This window comes from Taudactylus pleione, unplaced genomic scaffold (genome assembly GCF_031769625.1).
Source record: "Taudactylus pleione unplaced genomic scaffold, aTauple2 ptg000634l, whole genome shotgun sequence".
NCBI lineage: Eukaryota > Metazoa > Chordata > Amphibia > Anura > Myobatrachidae > Taudactylus > Taudactylus pleione.
The window spans coordinates 3225547-3246066 of record NW_028285036.1 but is presented as its reverse complement, the minus strand read 5'-3'; the positions used below and the strand labels follow the sequence as shown (position 1 = coordinate 3246066).

Here is a 20520-nt window from a genome sequence, read left to right as displayed (position 1 = left end):
AGAGATGGACGCTCCGGACAGTGAGCTGCAGACAGATGGACGCTCCGGACAGTGAGCTGCAGACAGATGGACGCTCCGGACAGTGAGCTGCAGAGAGATGGACGCTCCGGACAGTGAGCTGCAGAGAGATGGATGCATCGGACAGTGAGCTGCAGAGAGATGGACGCTCCGGACAGTGAGCTGCAGAGAGATGGACGCTCCAGACAGTTAGCTGCAGAGAGATGGACGCTCCGGACAGTGAGCTGCAGAGAGATGGACGCTCCGGACAGTGAGCTGCAGAGAGATGGACGCTCCGGACAGTGAGCTGCAGAGAGATGGACGCTCCGGACAGTGAGCTGCAGAGAGATGGGCGCTCCGGACAATGAGCTGCAGAGAGATGGACGCTCCTGACAGTGAGCTGCAGAGAGATGGACGCTCCGGACAGTGAGCTGCAGAGAGATGGACGCTCCGGACAGTGAGCTGCAGAGAGATGGACGGTCCGGACAGTGAGCTGCAGAGAGATGGACGGTCCGGACAGTGAGCTGCAGAGAGATGGAAGCTCCGCACAGTGAGCTGCAGAGAGATGGAAGCTCCGCACAGTGAGCTGCAGAGAGATGGAAGCTCCGCACAGTGAGCTGCAGAGAGATGGAAGCTCCGCACAGTGAGCTGCAGAGAGATGGAAGCTCCACACAGTGAGCTGCAGAGAGATGGAAGCTCCACACAGTGAGCTGCAGAGAGATGGACGCTCCGGACAGTGAGCTGCAGAGAGATGGAAGCTCCGCACAGTGAGCTGCAGAGAGATGGAAGCTCCGCACAGTGAGCTGCAGAGAGATGGACGCTCCAGACAGTGAGCTGCAGAAAGATGGACGCTCCAGACAGTGAGCTGCAGAGAGCAGGACGCTCCGGACAGTGAGCTGCAGAGAGATGGACGCTCCGGACAGTGAGCTGCAGACAGATGGACGCTCCGGACAGTGAGCTGCAGAGAGATGGACGCTCCGGACAGTGAGCTGCAGAGAGATGGACGCTCCGGACAGTGAGCTGCAGAGAGATGGACGCTCCGGACAGTGAGCTGCAGAGAGATGGACGCTCCGGACAGTGAGCTGCAGAGAGATGGACGCTCCGGACAGTGAGCTGCAGAGAGATGGACGCTCCGGACAGTGAGCTGCAGAGAGATGGACGCTCCGGACAGTGAGCTGCAGAGAGATGGACGCTCCGGACAGTGAGCTGCAGAGAGATGGACGCTCCGGACAGTGAGCTGCAGAGAGATGGACGCTCCGGACAGTGAGCTGCAGAGAGATGGATGCTCAGGACAGTGAGCTGTAGAGAGATGGATGCTCCGGACAGTGAGCTGCAGAGAGATGGACGCTCCGGACAGTGAGCTGCAGAGAGATGGACGCTCCGGACAGTGAGCTGCAGAGAGATGGACGGTCCGGACAGTGAGCTGCAGAGAGATGGACGCTCCGCACAGTGAGCTGCAGAGAGATGGGCGCTCAGAACAGTGAGCTGCAGAGAGACGGACGCTCCGCACAGTGAGCTGCAGAGAGATGGGCGCTCAGAACAGTGAGCTGCAGAGAGATGGACGCTCCGGGCAGTGAGCTGCAGAGACATGGACGCTCCGGACAGTGAGCTGCAGAGAGATGGACGCTTCGGACAGTGAGCTGCAGAGAGATGGACGCTCCGGACAGTGAGCTGCAGAGAGATGGACGCTCCGGACAGTGAGCTGCAGAGAGATGGACGCTCCGGGCAGTTCTTCCTAGAGTCACATGTTATGGGGCAGTGCCAGCACAGGGCAGCATAGAACCCTGTTCCGGCCCTGGTGGTAAGGGTGGATCTGTCTAGTGAGACCTTACACTGGTATCTTGCATAGGGCCCCATGGCGTCTTAATCCAGCTCTGCTATATGGTAAACATTTGACTTCTAGCTGAAGGTATGTAATAAAAATATACTGTATGTTCGGCCCTGCGGACCACTTGTGGCGCCCTATAAATAAAATGTAATAATAATAATAATAAAAATATAGGGCCTGATTCAGTATGGATCGCTATTGCGATGCCAGCTTCGATTACGCACGCAGTTCTGCTGCGAAAATAAGCTAATGACTGTAACTGCTTAGCCCACTACCGCCACCTCACATCCGTAATACCTCGCAGTCCTGCGCACACATCAGTAACATTGGACCAATTATAGCAGCTCTGACCTGTCTCAGTGAGTACAGAAAGCTGCGTACGCCATCGCATTGTATAAATTATGTGCACTAATGCAACGGCGATCACACGGACACGCACGTCTACATATCTCCGACCACTCCCCCATCACCATCCCCAGTAGCTGATGTTCTGTCACTCACAGTGGCGTAATTATGGCATTTGGAGCCCAGCCAGGGCAAGATGAAAAATGGAGCCCCACCCCATGTATGTGTGCGTGTTGAAAAACTGGGCATGGCCACATGTCACAAGGGGGCATGGACACTGAAAAATGGGGGCGTGCCAACATGACATACCACCGTTTCTCCTCACTCTGGTATCATTCCTTTACATCCCATATTGAACCTTAATGCCCCCAGAAGTAGTGCCCGTTATGCAATGCCCCCAGAAGTAGTGCCCCTTATGCAATGTCCCAGGTAGCAGTGCCCCTTATTCAGGGGCAATGCCCCAAGTAGTAGTGCCCCTTATGCAATGCCCCCTGTTGTAGTGTACAGTGCCCCCTGTAGTAGTGCCCCTTATGCAATGCCCCCTGTTGTAGTGCCCATTATTCAGTGCCCCCATTAATGTCTCTTAAGCAGTGCCCCCAGTAGAGCCCCTTATGCAGTGGCAATTATATAGTGCCCCAGTAGTGCCTCTTATACAGCACCCTCAGTAGTGCCCCTTATGCAGTTCCCAATATATAGTGCCCCCAGTAGTGCCCAATATACAGTGCCCCCAGTAATGCCCCTTATACAGTGACTCCAGTATTTGTGCCCCTTATGCAATGCCCCCTGTTGTAGTGCCCATTATTCAGTGCCCCCATTGTCTCTTAAGCAGTGCCCCCAGTAGTGCCCCTTATGCAGTGCAAAATATATAGTGCCCCAGTAGTGCCTCTTATACAGCGCCCCCAGTAGTGCCCCTTATGCAGTGCTCAATATATAGTGCCCCCAGTAGTGCCCCTTATACAGTGACTCCAGTATTTGTGCCCCTTATGCAATGGCCCCTGTTTTAGTGCCCATTATGCAGTGCCAAATATATAGTGCCCCCAGTAGTGCCCAATATACAGTGCCCCTTATACAGTGCCTCAGTAGTGCCCCTTATGCAGTGCCCAATATACAGTGCCCCCAGTAGTGCCCCTTATGCAGTGCCCCCAGTATTTGTGCCCTTTATGCAATGGCCCCTGTTTTAGTGCCCATTATGCAATGGCCCCTGTTTTAGTACCCATTATGCAGTGCCCCCAGTAGTGCCCATTATGCAGTGCCCCCAGTAGTGCCCCTTATACAGTGCCCCCAGTAATGCGATCAGTGATGTATCAGGCCCACAGTGCAGAAGGGGGAGTACATGGGTAATTATTACAGACATAGGGCTTCATTCAGAGGCGGCCGAACAGTCTACGACCGCACGGACGCCTCGAGGTTTGTCCAGTGTGCATGCGCACGAGGGAGCCGGCTCCTTCGTGCGCATGCGTGAGACCCGCTACGACCGTCTCTTTCCAAAGGGGGCGAGCTGTCGATGTTGATTGACAGCTCGCCCCGTTTGGAAGGCGGGCCGGGGGGGGGGCAGCCCAAATGGAGGCGTTCCCATGGGAACGCCTGCCATTTGGGGGAGATGTCAGTGGAGAGCTTCCGGCTCTGACAGAGCCAGAAGCTCTCCGGGGCTTACGACAAGTGAGACCCTACCCTAGGGTCTCGTCGTGATCCCGATGGTCGTGATGGTCTATGACCATCGCGACCATCACCCTAGCGGTCGTTAGAGCTGTGGGTGTAAACCCACAGCCTAACGACCGAAACAGAGGCGGTCAGTCAGGATGCAAGCAGCCGCCCAGTTTCTGAGCGACCGCTTGCATCCTCCGACTGCCTCTGAATGAGGGCCATAATGGGGTAAATGATAGACAGTTTATGGTTTTTTTTGGAATTGATAGTAAATTATCTAAACACACACACACAAATTGTAATTCAACATGTTTTTAAAAGGATATCAGGAATCAGCTACTTTTCAATTTCTTAATAAAAAATATAATGTACAATATAATTATAGGAAGTGTTTTACCTCTGGGAAATCTCCCGTGTCTTTAATAACTGCAGGGTATTCAACCTGGGGAGAGGACATTCCTGTATCTGCCAGCGCCATCTGCTGGAGAAAAGGGGGAACGTCACATAACTATCTGTCATGTGCAAGTTGTTATAAGAACCAAACAATTCAATGTTATGATAAAAAAAAATGTTTCTCTTTATTTAAGCAAATGTGGACTTTATTTCAGTATGGCAGAAATATACATTCAGCAGAACGTCAGACTTGGTATCTTTGTTCGGCTGGTACCGAGAGTCTGACCTGAGGGTCGCTGTACTGTGTTTGACCGGTGAGATTACTGGTATGAAAAACCCTTGAACACTGAAAACATATTTATGCAGAGAAAATGTTTTTTTCCATTATCTTCATCTGTTTTCACCATCCCTAGATGCCCATAACAGAGCAGGTATTGCCGCAGTGCAAGTAGTGCTTCCCCGTGCCAAGGCCACCATCAACACCGCCTAGTGGTAGCACCAACCCTGATTATCACCAGTGCTATCACAATGGATTACACCATTAGTTCCTTTAGCAGTGCTCCCTGTCTATACCAGCAGTGCTCCCTATTTATACCAGCAGTGCTCCCTATCTATACCAGAAGTGCTCCCTATCTATACCAGAAGTGCTCCCTGTCTGCAGTGCTCCCTGTCTATACCGGCAGTGCTCCCTGTCTATACCAGCAGTGCTCCCTGCCTATACCAACAGTGCTCCCTGTCTATACCAGCAGTGCGTCCTGTCTATACCAGAAGTGCCCCCTATCTATACCAGAAGTGCTCCCTGTCAATACCAGCAGTGCGTCCTGTCTATACCAGAAGTGTGTCCTGTCTATACCAGAAGTGCGTCCTGTCTATACCAGCAGTGCTCCCTGTCTATACCAGCAGTGTCTCCCTGTCTATACCAGCAGTGCTCCCTGTCTATACCAGCAGTGCTCCCTGTCTATACCAGCAGTGCTCCCTGTCTATACCAGCAGTGCGTCCTGTCTATACCAGCAGTGCTCCCTGTCTATACCAGCAGTGCTCCCTGTCTATACCAGCAGTGCGTCCTGTCTATACCAGAAGTGTGTCCTGTCTATACCAGAAGTGCTTCCTGTCTATACCAGCAGTGTCTCCCTGTCTATACCAGCAGTGCTCCCTGTCTATACCAGCAGTGCTCCCTGTCTATAACAGCAGTGCTCCCTGTCTATAACAGCAGTGCTCCCTGTCTATACCAGCAGTGCTCCCTGTCTATACCAGCAGTGCTCCCTATCTATACCAGCAGTGCTCCCTATCTATACCAGCAGTGCTCCCTGTCTATACCAACAGTGCCCCCTGTCTATACCAGCAGTGTTCCCTGTCTATACCAGCAGTGCTCCCTGTCTATACCAGCAGTGCTCCCTGTCTATACCAGCAGTGCTCCATATCTATACCAGCAGTGCTCCCTATCTATACCAGCAGTGCTCCCTGTCTATACCAACAGTGCCCCCTGTCTATACCAGCAGTGTTCCCTATCTACACCAGCAGTGTTCCCTATCTACACCAGCAGTGCTCCCTGTCTACACCAGCAGTGCTCCCTATCTATACCGGCAGTGCTCCCTATCTATACCGGCAGTGCTCCCTGTCTATACCAGCAGTGCTCCCTGTCTATACCAGCAGTGCTCCCTGTCTATACCAGCAGTGTTCCCTATCTATACCAGCAGTGCTCCCTGTCTATACCAGCAGTGCTCCCTGTCTATACCAGCAGTGCTCCCTGTCTATACCAGCAGTGTTCCCTATCTATACCAGCAGTGCTCCCTGTCTATACCAGCAGTGCTCCCACACTTGGTTATACCAGAACTGCGCTCAGCTGCCTGTATTGCAGTACTGTAACCACTGCGGGGGAATCAGGGTTCTCCCCCTTTTCCCACTACACTGAGAGGTCAGACGTCCGAGAGGCAGACAGAGAGTCCTGCAAATCCATTGTGTTTTATACATATCAGGGAAGCCACCCCTGTCTGCTTCTCTTTCACAGCAACACATTGCGTGGCCACAGAAGGAGTGCACAGTGCCACCCATATACGGTAAGCTGCCAGGCCACAGAAGCACTACACAGTGCACCCATATACGGTAAGCTGCCAGGCCACAGAAGCACTGCACAGTGCCACCCATATACGGTAAGCTGCCAGGCCACAGAAGCGCTGCACAGTGCACCCATATACGGTAAGCTGCCAGGCCACAGAAGCACTACACAGTGCACCCATATACGGTAAGCTGCCAGGCCACAGAAGCACTGCACAGTGCCACCCATATACGGTAAGCTGCCAGGCCACAGAAGCGCTGCACAGTGCACCCATATATGGTAAGCTGCCAGGCCACAGAAGCACTGCACAGTGCCGCCCATATATGGTAAGCTGCCAGGCCACAGAAGCACTGCACAGTGCCGCCCATATATGGTAAGCTGCCAGGCCACAGAAGCACTGCACAGTGCCGCCCATATACGGTAAGCTGCCAGGCCACAGAAGCACTACAGTGCACCCATATACGGTAAGCTGCCAGGCCGCAGAAGCACTACACAGTGCACCCATATACGGTAAGCTGCCAGGCCACAGAAGGAGTGCACAGTGCCACCCATATACGGTAAGCTGCCAGGCCACAGAAGCACTGCACAGTGCCGCCCATATACGGTAAGCTGCCAGGCCACAGAAGCACTGCACAGTGCCACCCATATACGGTAAGCTGCCAGGCCACAGAAGCACTACACAGTGCACCCATATACGGTAAGCTGCCAGGCCACAGAAGGAGTGCACAGTGCCACCCATATACGGTAAGCTGCCAGGCCACAGAAGCACTGCACAGTGCCATCCATATACGGTAAGCTGCCAGGCCGCAGAAGCGCTGCACAGTGCACCCATATACGGTAAGCTGCCAGGCCGCAGAAGCACTACACAGTGCCACCCATATACAGTAAGCTGCCAGGCCACAGTAGCACTGCACAGTGCCACCCATATAAGCTGCCAGGCCATAGAAGCACTGCACAGTGCCACCCATATAAGCTGCCAGGCCACAGAAGCACTACACAGTGCCACCCATATACGGTAAGCTGCCAGGCCACAGTAGCACTGCACAATGCCACCCATATAAGCTGCCAGGCCACAGATGCACTGCACAGTGCCACCCATATAAGCTGCCAGGCCACAGATGCACTGTACAGTGCCACACATATAAGCTGCCAGGCCATAGAAGCACTGCACAGTACCACCCATATAAGCTGCCAGGCCACAGATGCACTGCACAGTGCCACCCATATAAGCTGCCAGGCCATAGAAGCACTGTACAGTGCCACACATATAAGCTGCCAGGCCATAGAAGCACTGCACAGTACCACCCATATAAGCTGCCAGGCCACAGATGCACTGCACAGTGCCACCCATATAAGCTGCCAGGCCACAGATGCACTGTACAGTGCCACACATATAAGCTGCCAGGCCATAGAAGCACTGCACAGTACCACCCATATAAGCTGCCAGGCCACAGATGCACTGCACAGTGCCACCCATATAAGCTGCCAGGCCATAGAAGCACTGCACAGTACCACCCATATAAGCTGCCAGGCCATAGAAGCACTGCACAGTACCACCCATATAAGCTGCCAGGCCATAGAAGCACTGCACAGTGCCACCCATATAAGCTGCCAGGCCATAGAAGCACTGCACAGTGCCACCCATATAAGCTGTCAGGCCATAGAAGCACTACACAGTGCCACCCATATAAGCTGCCAGGCCCCCTGACACTCTCTGTACAGATGATGTTTGCCCTGACTGAATGCACAGTTATATGACCACCATAAGGCACTGAGGGGAGATGTTGCTCACAGTTATCAGGTTCTAATTATCATTTTATAGACTGTACTATGGTAACTGATAGCGAGAATCTGTTTGGTTGCTGTGGGCAACGTCTCTAATTGTCCTCTTTAGAATGTTCGATACATTCCCCCTAAGTCCCCATCAGGAGCAGCGGGTTAAGAAAGATATAAACAAGGAAGAGAAGATTTAAGACGCCATCGGCTTTTTCGTGCGGCGAGTGCGACTTATTAGTAAATAAATAATATACTCAATATTCCCTAACAAGCCGGTTATGTCCTCCATCTTACTGGTCTTTAGTAGGCTCCTGAGAACCGTGTATCTGACACCAATGGCTGCGGTATATACTTATTGCTGGACATATTGCCCCTGTTAGTACACAGGCGTAATAACACGTCTCACCCCAGAGATTGGCGATACAGTGGAAATGACCAAATATGCTGCAATCTGTAAAGCATCAGTGAGAGAATATGGTGACTGCAGCCCAAATCCTATGTTACATAGGGTCCAATTACAGTTCTCCAGTCACCTGGGCACTGCGGCTTCCTGCCAGGAGCTCTCATTGTACTATATAATAACTAATCTGCTGGCGAGTCAATGCAATGATTTATATCAATATTTACCTCCCTCCTCCCCTTTCTGTGCAGCAGCGTTATCAGGACAGGAGCAGGGACGGGCGCAGCTACAGGACCTGGGCAATCTCCTCATGTCAACAAACTGGTTGTCACAGCAATGGCAGCCGGGCCTGGAGGATTGCTGCTGCTTCCTGGAGACCTGAGAACACAATGGAGCACAAGTCTCTAATAAGCAGGGTATTGTCACTAAGACATGTCTGTGGCCTCTGTAGTTCTGGAATGGGCTCAGTACTGCAGGAGATTTGCCCCGGGCTGTTCACAAACCAATCTGATCTACATTGTGAGCAGACACCGGCTCAACCGGATCTGACATTGACTATTGGTCTAAATTTACCTGGGCTCAGGTCATTAGATCACATCAAGCAGTCTTTTTAAATCAATTACATTACACTAACCATTACACTGGGCAGCACGGATGGTGTGATGGTCAGCATTACTGCTTCACAGCACTGAGGTCTTGAGTTTGATTCCCACCATGGCCCTTACTGTGTGGTAGAGGCGTATCTATATTGGATGCAGGGTGTGCGGTGCACACAGACCCCTGGGTCCAGGGGGGCCCACACCACACAACCTTCCATAGAGTTCTATACTTACCTATCCGTAGTGCTGCCGTGCAGCGCCGAGCCGGCACTGCGGAGCAGAAAAGATCACTGGGAAAATGGTGGCAGCCATTTTCCCCATGACTCGCGGATGCGCCATAGATTCTGGCACTAAGCCAAAATCTGCTGCCCACATTGAGTCTGCACATGGGCCCCCTCCTCTCTTGAAACGCCCCTGATGTGTGGAGTTTGTATGTTCTCCCCATGCCTGTGTAACACCCCTACTTTACTGCTATTGTGACAATGCTCACTGGGTGGTTTTCTAGGACAACCAGGAGGATCCCAAACCAGTATGATTCTTCAGACGTCTCCTTTCTTGGCAGGTTAACCGCAAGTTTCTCAGCACAAAATATCAACCAATTGGTGCCAAACAGTATTACCGTTTATTGCAATAACAGGGTTAGATAAGATTATGCAAAAACATTAGTAATAAACGCTTGCTTTGTATATTTCACACATTTACATGCAAATAACAATTTGTTCACTACAGTAAAAGGACACAGGTCCACGAATAATTTATTTAACTGGAAACAGGAAGCCTCCACGGCCGCTCCCCTGCAAAGTAAGCTGGTTAACTCAGTGCAGTGGACAATTGGCAACTCACATGCAATAAACGTGTTAATTCAAGTAAATCAACGATAACAAAGTATTTAAAAAGTACTTTATAAATGGCTGATCAGCTAACAATACCGGTGGTGCACAGTTGCTGCTGCAGATATCCTAATGTTCTCCCTGTGGCTTTTTCATGCAAATAAAGAGCCTGATGAAACTGTGTTGTATTATCCTGATCCTGAGCTGATGACTTTAATAGGGGGCTCTGCAATATCTCTTAGTGCAGTATTTAACAGTTTTAGAGTGTTTGAACAAGCCCCTACCAGCTTTTTAATCAATGCTGTTTGTAATCCAGGGTGCAAAGACTGAAGCTAGTGCTGCCGGGTGGAGAGTGCTGCTGTCAGTCTAAGGGCTCTATTTATTAACATTATTTTTACTAAAATAAAGTGATAAAGGCTGTTTTGTGTTTTCACACCCTTTTCACATTATTTTAGTTTCACCTGTAGTTATTACAGGGCAATTGGAGTAGAATTAGTAAAATTCTACTCCAACCCCCAGTATCACTTATTTTTAGTAAAGCAGATCGCATTTCCCATAATTGTAATGGGAAATGTGATCTGACCATAGTTACTAAAAATAAATTGTAAAAAAAATACCGGGGGAAGCCCTGTGATAATAACGCCACCTGGAGGTGGCGTTATCCAGGGTCTTCCCCGGTTACCGGGCTCCCACTCTGCTCTAACGGGGAGAGCAGAGGCGGGAGCCGGTACCAGTAATCAGCTGTGTGGTCTAAGCAGACCGCAAGCTGATTGCTGTAAAAAAAAGAAAAAAAACATGAAAGATTTTTTTTTTTCCTTACCTGAATCCAGGGACCGGTGATCGGGCCTCCGGTGATGACTCCTCTCCGGTCAGCTGGTCTCCCACAGTGCACTGCTGCCCGGTCATCAGGTGATCGGGCCCCAGTGCAGTATGGGAGATCACCTGATCGGGAAGCCCGGAGAAGATCACCGGAGGCCAGGAGGTGCAGGTAAGTGTAATGAAGGGAGGGGGGGGGGGGTCGCGGGGGTCCGCGATCGCTGGGGGCGGGGCTTAGCGTCGGAGGGGTAGTAGCGGTGGTCGGTCGGCGCATGCGCGGGCTCTTAGTCGCGGTATTTTTTCCGAAAATACCGCGACTAGAGTGCGGATGGGATCCGCAGGGACAGAGCTTTATCGCAAGCTCTGTCCCTGCAAGGGATTTATAGTAAATCCCTGTGATATTGCCTGAATTCGCAATGCGAATTCACTTGGTAATATCACACTACAATCCGCATTCAATATGCGGATTGTAGTAAATAGAGCCCTATAACTCACTTGTAATGGTCGCTTAAGCAGGCTTGGCTACTATGTATCTGATTATGCTACTATAATTTAGTCTCCCTACTGTCCTGCTGCAGCTTTATTTAGAAATAATAGGCACCGATGTAATGGTGTGGGGAGATGTTGAATCTCTAGACTTGTGTAGCTAGCTAAGAGTTATGTTTGCAATGCTGATTACAGAGTGACACAGTAATGCGGAGGTGGTGCTTACTGTATTTACAGACCTCCTGTATGAGTTCTCAGCTGGTGATGGGAGTTACTCCTCCAACCAAGGTTGGTCCCTGCTCGTCTGCTCCTCCTTCCTCCTCCGCCTCCGGACCTCGTCACCGCCAGCAGCCCGCCTCCAGAGTTAGGCAAGCCCGCCTTTCTCCCCAGCCCGCATCGGGCTTTCCAGCCACAAGGGGGAGGTTACAGTCTGACACAGCCCAGCCTCCTTCACGACCAGCGTCCGCTGTTTCCCTCGTTCGCCTGTGGGAGCTGAGCGGTAAGTACGCAGGTCCCGCTCTCACACGATCACCTCAGGGCTCACTCAGCAGTCCGTTGGGCAGCCTCTTTTATGTCCTCCATCCGGGGCTCCCACACGCGCCGGTTCTTCTCCCGCCGGAGTCGCGTGCCGCGGCTCATAGCCTCTATAGCAGTCAGCCAGCCCTATCTCAACATACAGGGCTTCCCCCTACAGTTCTGTGGGGAAGTCCTGCCTCATGTCCCCCCCACGGCAACAGCGTGAGCCATGGGGAATATTCCATTACCCTTTGGGAAATAGGGCATAATGCTCTTACAGCCAATAAGGCAGGTTAATACCAGGCAAAGTACAAGCATTCAATATAAACAGTAACAAGGTGTATACAATACATCATGACCATCACTTCTCACAAGACAGTGTCATTTTAACACCAGGGATCCGACAAAGCAGTACTCCCGCAGCTTGGGGGTGCCACACCTGCGTGTACATGTTGTAGGGAATATAGATTGTAAGCTCCACTGGGGGATGGCTGAATATTATCTGTAAAGCGCTGCGGAATATCTGCGCGCAATATACATAACTGGTAATAATCAATGAATAGAGGGCCTGATTCAGACCCACTCGCGAGCGGCTGTCCGCTCGCAAGTGGGTCGATGTTGCGCATGCGCGAGACGCGACGAGCGAAGGACTTTCCTTTGCTCGTTGTGTCTGATCAAAGGGGGCGTGCTGTCGATGTTGATTGACAGCACGCCCCCTTTGGTGGGCGTGCTGGGGGCGTGCCTCCCAGACGGGGGCGTTCCCAAGGGAACGCCTACCGTCTGAAGCCGGCCCCACTGACATCACTAGTGATGTCAGTGGGAGTGATTTTGGCTCTGATAGAGCCAAAATCACTCCTGGCCTTGCGGTTGAGAAACTCAACCGCAGGCTTCTGCTCGCACTGGTGATGGTCGCGATGGTCAAGACCATCGCGACCATCATCCTGCACGCTCGTATAGGCTGTGGGTGGTGACCCACAGCTATACGAGCGTCCAGGAGGACGCTCCATAATTATGGAGGTGGGCCTTGATTCAGAGCGAGCGCTCTGGTCAGAGCGTTGGCTCTGAATCAGGGCCAGAGTCCAGGTTAATACAGTAAGGTCAGGGCTAGTTTTCTGGAAAAATAGGTTCAGGAACTGTGGGTGGAGCTACTGGGGGAGGAGCTACAGAAAAACAATTATATGTATATTATATAATCATATATTATACAGTATATAAACATATATATAGTATATAGAAAAGAAGGCACTCAAAAGGGCCTTTAAAATAAAACTTATGTTATGGAAAATACATTTTGGCCCAGGACATTACGCATACTTACTGACATTTTGGCAGCCCCCTCCGGTCGGTGCAGAAGGGAGGGTGGGGGAGCGGGGGCATGCTGATATATAATGCTGATATTACCGGCATTATAAAGCAGGGGGCAGGGCTACAATGAAGCGATTCAGCGCAAATCACGTCATGGCCCCTCGTACCACCCACTTTCACGTGCGGGTGTGTCGACCATTCCGGGGGACTTGCTTACTCTTGCAGGGTGCCGAGAGTGGCACGTGATTTCCGGGAGGCTCCCGGCAGTCCCGGGAGAGTAGGTGAGTATGCATGACGTCATAGTTAATGTGAGGTTCAGGAACTGAGGGGCCTATTCATCACATGATAATTGGCCCGGTAGCCATGCGGAAACGCTAGTTTCAGCATATTGTAGTTACCGGGCCATTCATCATTAGGGGTCGCACAGGACCCCCTGATATTCAGCAAACTCCCAAAACTGAAAGTTTTGGGAGTTTGCTTCTGAGAACAAGCGCCATCTTCAGACGGCGCTTGTTCCCGTATCCCCGCTCCCTCCTATGGGAAAGAGTTACGGGGATACGAAGAGGGCGGCTGTGCCCATGCGTGACCTCGGGTCATGAATGCGTAGACTGGCCGAGAGGTGAGTAACGCAGCTACTTCTGCAGTTTAATGGCAGAGTTTATTAAAGGGTGAGGGGCCATATGGCGGCAATAGGGATGGCAGTCTCTTCACCCTATCCATCAGAGGGGTTGCTAACTCCAATAAACCCCGCTGCTAAGCTTCCACCGTACATTAGTATCGAGGACCTGATGCACAGATGCGTGCTAGCCCATTTTGCTGACCGATATTTAGCAATGGTACCTGCTGCGGAGGCAGGCACACACAGGTACGGGCGTTCCAGCATCATAAGCATCTCAGTCAGCTGAGTCAACATAGGGCATTGGCATGTGAGCTAAGGGGGTCATTCAGACCCGCTCGCGAGCGCAGGACGCTCGCAAGCAGGTTGATGTTCCCCCACTGCGCATGCGCACGACGGAGGGAGCTCCGTCGTGCGCATGCGCGAGACCCGGTGAGCGACGGGCTCTCCATCGCTCCGGGTCTCGCACCAAAGGGGGCGTGCTGTCGATGTTGATTGACAGCAGGCCCCCTTTGGTGGGTGTGCCAGGGGCGTGCCTGCCAGACGGAGGCGTTCCCATGGGAACGCCTACCGTCTGAAGCCGGCCCCACTGACATCACTAGTGATGTCAGTGGGAGTGATTTTGGCTTTATCCAGGGCTTGCGGAAGCGAGAACCTACCGCAGGGTCTCCGTCGCAAGCCCGATGGTCGCGATGGTCAAGACCATCGCAACCATCATCATGGACGCTCGCATATGCTGTGGGTGGTCACCCACAGCTTTGCGAGCGGCCAGGAGTCTGCTCCATTTTCATGGAGGAGGGCACTGATTCAGAGCGAGCGCTCTGGTCAGCGCGTTCGGCTCTGAATCAGGCCCTAAGTTCATATTGTCCTACATGGGAGAAAAGACGCACCTCTCCCATCCTGAGCAGGCGCAGCGTAATGCGTGGGTCAGGAGCATTTTAAGAGAGGAGGGGGCGCGTGTGCACTCCTCGTGCGGGGCCCCTCCTCTCTCCCCGGTGGCCGGCAGCCGACTGACGCAGCTAGCCAGCCACCGGAGCCTTAGTAGACACCGGGCATTAGAGTGTGCCCGGAGTCTACTGCGCATGTGCAGAACGCCGGAAAATGGCCGAGGCGGCCATTTTCCGGTGTTCTGAGCAGCGCAGACACCCGATGTGGGACCACAGACAGGTAAGTTTAAAATAATATGGGTGCAGGGTGTGCGGTGTGGGGCCCCCCTGGACCAGGGGGCCCGTGTGCCCCGCACACACTGCACCCATTATAGATACGCCACTGGCGTGGGTATAATAAAGTCTGCTTGGTCCCATCTGCCTCTGGCAGTAACATATTGGACGCGATGCATCCCGCCAATCATCGCACGTATACCTGCGCTTAGTGACGCCATATGCACGATGATGTAAGCAAAGGATTGCTCTCCCGATAAGAGCTGTCATTAGCAATGTGGGGGCCTCCGGGTTCATGTCCCAGGAGTCCCTCTGCGCATCCGCGAGCCGCGGGGGAACCCTGGGAGTGATCCTATTGGTTCCCTCCCGGGGAAGTCTCCGTAAAGAAGTCCATAGACTTCTATTTATTAGCTCCATCTATAGATGGCGTTGCCAATCGGGTCCAAGCTCCGAAAAGCTCTCTAGCGTTGATGCACCCCGCCCATAGAATGGCAGAACACATACATTTTACACAGGAACACAACACAACTGTACAAGCAATGAGACATTGTCCATGATTCAGACCTGCTCGCTAGCAAGCGATCGCTCATCGCTGGCGATGTTTGCTAATGTGTGCATGCGTATATTTCGAAGTGCGCGTGCGCAAACTAGTACGAGCGATCGGGATGCGCTCGCTCCCCCTGCAAAGACAGCCCAGTGAAATGAGTGACAGGAGACGCCGTTTGTGGATGATGACAGGGGCAGGGCACTGGAAACGGGGGAGTGGAGTTGGCGAACGCAGGCGTGCCTGAGCATCTTAACGCCGTTTCAGAGGCGTGCATAATTAACAGGCAGCGTCATAGTACACGTCACCTGGTTGAATTATACACTGAAGTGCTCACGGTGCTTGCGGTGGGGTAGTGTCTATCGCAAGTGGTGCGGTTTGTTCCGATGGACCCCGATGTACCAATGGTTGCGTACACTTCCTGGAGATGATGTGCGCAAGTGGGCGTCTTAAGATAGGCTGGTGGGCATCTGCATACACAAAGCGATTGCTCGCCAAGACATAGTGGGCGTGCTTATGCCTTGCCGTGCGATCCCCTTCTTTGACGTCACTTAGCTGAATTTGCAAACGCTGGGAGCGAGCGGCCGCATCTAGCGAGCAGATCTGAATCAGGCCCAATGTCCCCTTAGGATCTGGGGAACATCAGAAGGATAGAATAACATCAGCTCCACACTACTCACGTTGGAGCCGATTCATAAATGTGCATCTTCCCCGGTGCGCAGAGTTAGCGGCACGGTTGTCACCGCCGCAGCGCCCCTATGCATCCGCATGTGAAACCAGCCATCATCCCTGACAACATGCATTTTGCGGAGGCTGCAAACCTGGTGCCAAAGATCCGTACGCTGGATCTCTGCGTACATTCGCCTCTGAATGGCTGGCGTATACCCCTCTGCATGCCCAGTTACGCCTACTCCGCCATGACATGGGCGAGATGCCTGTGACTCTGAATCTCCTGTAGGTGCTCAGAGTTATTCGTGCTCAGCGTCACAGCATGCGCAGTGCGACAAATAGCGAGTCAGCCCCGTTAGTGAGAAACACGCTACAGTTCGACAAAACCATGAAGGAAAGAAGGAAAACCCATTGCCCACCACAAAGAATAATGGGCGAGATGTACTAAGCATTGCAGCCACTATACCGTAGATGCCGCCCATTCAGTAGCGCACACAGGGGGGTTCACTTCTGAGTACCCAGAAATCCTACCTGAGAGAGGGGAGAGCTAGCACCACCATGTTAATCCCGCACCCTCATGGCAAAATGTCGCAATTCGCGGGTCAATGGGGAGGAGGCGGAGCCAATATGATGCAATATAATTAGAATTGCATCATTTGGCTCCACCCACTACCAATTGACTCGCGAATCGCGGCATTTTGCCACGAGGGGGCGGGGCTTATCGACATGGTGCCTGGTCCCGTCTCCTTGCAGCTGCTGCATGTTAACTGTGTGTATGACGTGTGTGTAATGTACGTGTGACATATATGTGTGTGTGTACAGTATATATGTGTGTGTATATAAATATATATATATATATATACATACTAGAAACCCCCCCTTAAAAATCCTGTGTTTGTCCCTGCGCCCATTATCAGGTACATACTGGCGATATAAAGGAATATACCGGGCAAGGCGGTGATAAACCGATACATCGGCTCCTAGACCTCAGTCACATTTTTTTCGGCGCTTTTTCTCCATTGCTAAAAAAAGAAAATGCTAAATATAATATAATTTAATTTTAGCAGACTACTGACTTGTGCTCCTTTATTGCAGTAAGAGCAAAGCGACGTGTTGACTTAATATTTAATTAGTTAGGAATAAACCCCAGCAGTCTCATCCGTCTATTTGATTAAATTGCAGATGTCATTTGGCACAATATCTCACTTCTTAGTCACAATCCCCCAGCGGCAGATAGGGTTCAAGCATTAATAAGCGCCTGGCTCCATCTCAAGTGCAGGGCTTGATTAGGCACAGAAGTAATTAGGTGTTGGCACCCAACCGAGCGACGCATCCGCCATTGGCTACCTACTCGTACAGCAGCAGAGAAGTCAACGCTCTGCCGACATACTCTATTTATCAACATGCTGGAGGGATTATTTGCATGTTTTCCTCGCAGTTGTTCTAAGTTTAGTGCTTAAAGGAAAAGGTGCTAATTAACTTCAATGCAATACAGTAGATAAAAGTAAAAAGGCAAATGTATAGAAATATTGCTGTTCATGTTGTCCTGGAAAGTACACAAGTCTAGGACATAATGAAACATAGCATTCACCATAGATAGACAGTGAGACCAACACTTGTAGTCTCCCCCAGACATATGCAATTGGTACGCTCCAGATGTTCAGCTCACTATCTGTGTTCTCATAAGGTCTGTCCCTTATCCGCTCTCTCCTGTAAGCCATTAGCCCTCTCATCCCAGCAAGCCGATCAATACATGTCATCTCTGGGCAATCTGAAGGAGGTCCCGGAGCGACCCTCATCCAACAACCCCCCCCCAATGGTGTTGTACGTCTCCCCCTTGTCTGCTACCAAGGGGGAAGATATTGGGGAACAGTAATTTGTCAAAATCTCATAATTTTTGCGATTTTTTTGCAGCAGGATTTAAAGAAGGGGATTTTATTTTTGAAAAAGGCAAAAATAGTAGGGATGTGCGCCAGACCATTTTTGCCGGATTTGGATATGGTTCTCATTCGTCCTCCGGCTTTGGATTTGGATTTGGATTTTTTTTTACAAAAATTGACAAAAAAAGCTAAAATCACATAAATTGGTCTTTTTTTTCTTCTTAGAGTATTATTAACCTCAATAACATTAATTTCCAGTCAATTTCCAGTCAATTTAGACCACCTCACAGCTTATAATATTGTTTTCAACATTATTGGCCAAAGGCTGCAGTGAGCTGACTGGTTACTAGGTGACAAAGCAGCGGCACAACGACACAGACACCACAGTATAAAGCGCATCTATGACACATTGCCACACAGCAGTGGCAGAAATGAAAAGTAGTGCACCCACCCAGTGGGGTACGGCCAGCAGAGTCACAGTACTTGTTTAAAAAGTGTGCTACGGCCCAAGGAGTCACAGTGCACAATCTTATTCACATTACACCACACATTGTGCCCCTGATTCACATTACACCATAAAGTAGTGTCTCTTATTTATGTTACGACACACAGTAGTATCCCTTTTACACAATGCCCACAGTAGTGCCCCTTTTACACAATGCCCACAGTAGTGCCCCTTTTACACAATGCCCACAGTAGTGACCCTTATACACAAAGCAAACAGTAGTAATGCCCCTTATACAATGCCCACAGTAGTAATGCCTCTTATACAATGCCCACAGTAGTAGTGCCACTTATACAATGCCCCCAGCAGTGGTGTCCCTTACACAATGCCCCCAGTAGTGGTGCCTCCTATGCAGTGCCCCCAGTAGTAGTATGCCCCCATTAGCATGCCCCCAGTAGTATGCCCCCCAGTAGTAGTGCCCCCATTAGCAGGCCTCCAGTATTAGTGCCCCAGTAGCAGTGCCCCCAGTAGTAGTGCCCCAGTAGTAGTGCCCCAGTAGTAGTGCCCCCATTAACATGCCCCAAGTAGTATGCCCCCATTAAGGCCCCCAGAAGTGGTATGCCCCCCATTAGCAGGCCCCCAGTAGTAGTATGCCCCCCCTTAGCAGGCCCCCAGTAGTAGTATGCTCCCCTTAGCAGGCCCCCAGTAGTGGTATGCCCCCCCTTAGCAGGCCCCCAGTAGTAGTATGCTCCCCTTACCAGGCCCCCAGTAGTAGTATGCCCCCCCTTAGCAGGCCCCCAGTAGTAGTATGCCCCCCTTAGCAGGCCCCCAGTAGTAGTATTCCCCCCTTAGCAGGCCCCCAGTAGTAGTATGCCCCCCCTTAGAAGGCCCCCAGTAGTAGTATGCTCCCCTTAACAGGCCCCCAGTAGTAGTATGCCCCCCCTTAGAAGGCCCCCAGTAGTAGTATGCTCCCCTTAGCAGGCCCCCAGTAGTAGTATGCCCCCCCTTAGCAGGCCCCCAGTAGTAGTATTCCCCCCCTTAGCAGGCCCCCAGTAGTAGTATGCTCCCCTTAGCAGGCCCCCAGTAGTAGTATGCCCCCCCCTTAGCAGGCCCCCAGTAGTAGTATGCCCCCCTTAGCAGGCCCCCAGTAGTAGTATGCTCCCCTTAGCAGGCCCCCAGTAGTAGTATGCCCCCCCTTAGCAGGCCCCCAGTAGTAGTATGCTCCCCTTAGCAGGCCCCCAGTAGTAGTATGCCCCCCATTAACAGGCCCCCAGTAGTAGTATGCCCCCCCTTAGCAGGCCCCCAGTAGTAGTATACCCCCCTTTGCAGGCCCCCAGTTGTAGTATGCCCCCCATTAACAGGCCCCCAGTAGTAGTATGCCCCCCATTAACAGGCCCCCAGTAGTAGTATGCCCCCCATTAACAGGCCCCCAGTAGTAGTATGCCCCCCCTTAGCAGGCCCCCGTAGTAGTATGCCCCCCAGTAATGCCCCCTTACGCACACACACACATAAAAAAAAAAACTTACCTGAATCCCCGCTCCCGCCGCCGTCCGCTCTGCTTTGCTGTATAACGCGCAGAGGGAGCCGGAAGACGGAGCTCATGAGTGAGCTCCAACCGGCTCCCTCCGTGCAGCAGCCATGAGAGTCTGTGTGACTCTCATTGGCTGCTATAGCAAACACACAGCTGCCGCTGGCGGCTGAGTGTTTGATCTGTGTAGGGCAGACCGCTCTGCCCTACACTAGAGGAGCCCTGACGTCGGATTCTCTCGCGAGAATCCGACATCAGGAGGCTGCGGCTCGGCCTCGAACGGGGATCCGAGTCAGGCAGTGAACACCCGAACAGCGTTCAGGTGCACTCAGATCCCCCGCTCATCTCTAAAAAATAGTCATTAATATATTTGCCTATTATCCCCTTTTGTTAGCATGTCTTTTTCCAGGCCACATGCCAACAAAAAAAAAATGTAGTTGGAAATGACCCATTTCAAAATCCATACTCTATTATATATAGCTTATTAACTGACCAGGTAAGCATTCTGAAATGCGCTGTGATAGTGTGGCCACTAGAGGCGCTGTTGCCTTTGTCTAATGGGCAGACTCAACTAAACTGGAGGAAAGCCTCTCGTTCATCACTCACACCTCTAAGAACTTCAAAGCTAACTGGTATAGCCCCATGGCTGACGTTCCACTTTGTATTAACTAGGAGAACCGAATAGCA

General features: G+C 51.6%; 1 protein-coding gene across 1 annotated transcript in view; it reads right to left on the bottom strand.

Annotated features, from left to right (window-relative positions):
* Window positions 1-10747, bottom strand: part of LOC148479189 (uncharacterized) — a 186695-nt gene extending 175948 nt beyond the window's left edge. The window contains exons 1-2 of the mRNA XM_088454850.1: window positions 10689-10747; window positions 4212-4292 (exon numbers count right to left, since the gene is read on the bottom strand). Coding sequence (XP_088310976.1) covers window positions 4212-4292 — 81 coding nt within the window. The 5' untranslated portion in view covers window positions 10689-10747. The remainder of the gene's footprint in view (window positions 1-4211; window positions 4293-10688) is intronic.
* Between the last annotated feature and the right edge of the window lie 9773 nt (window positions 10748-20520).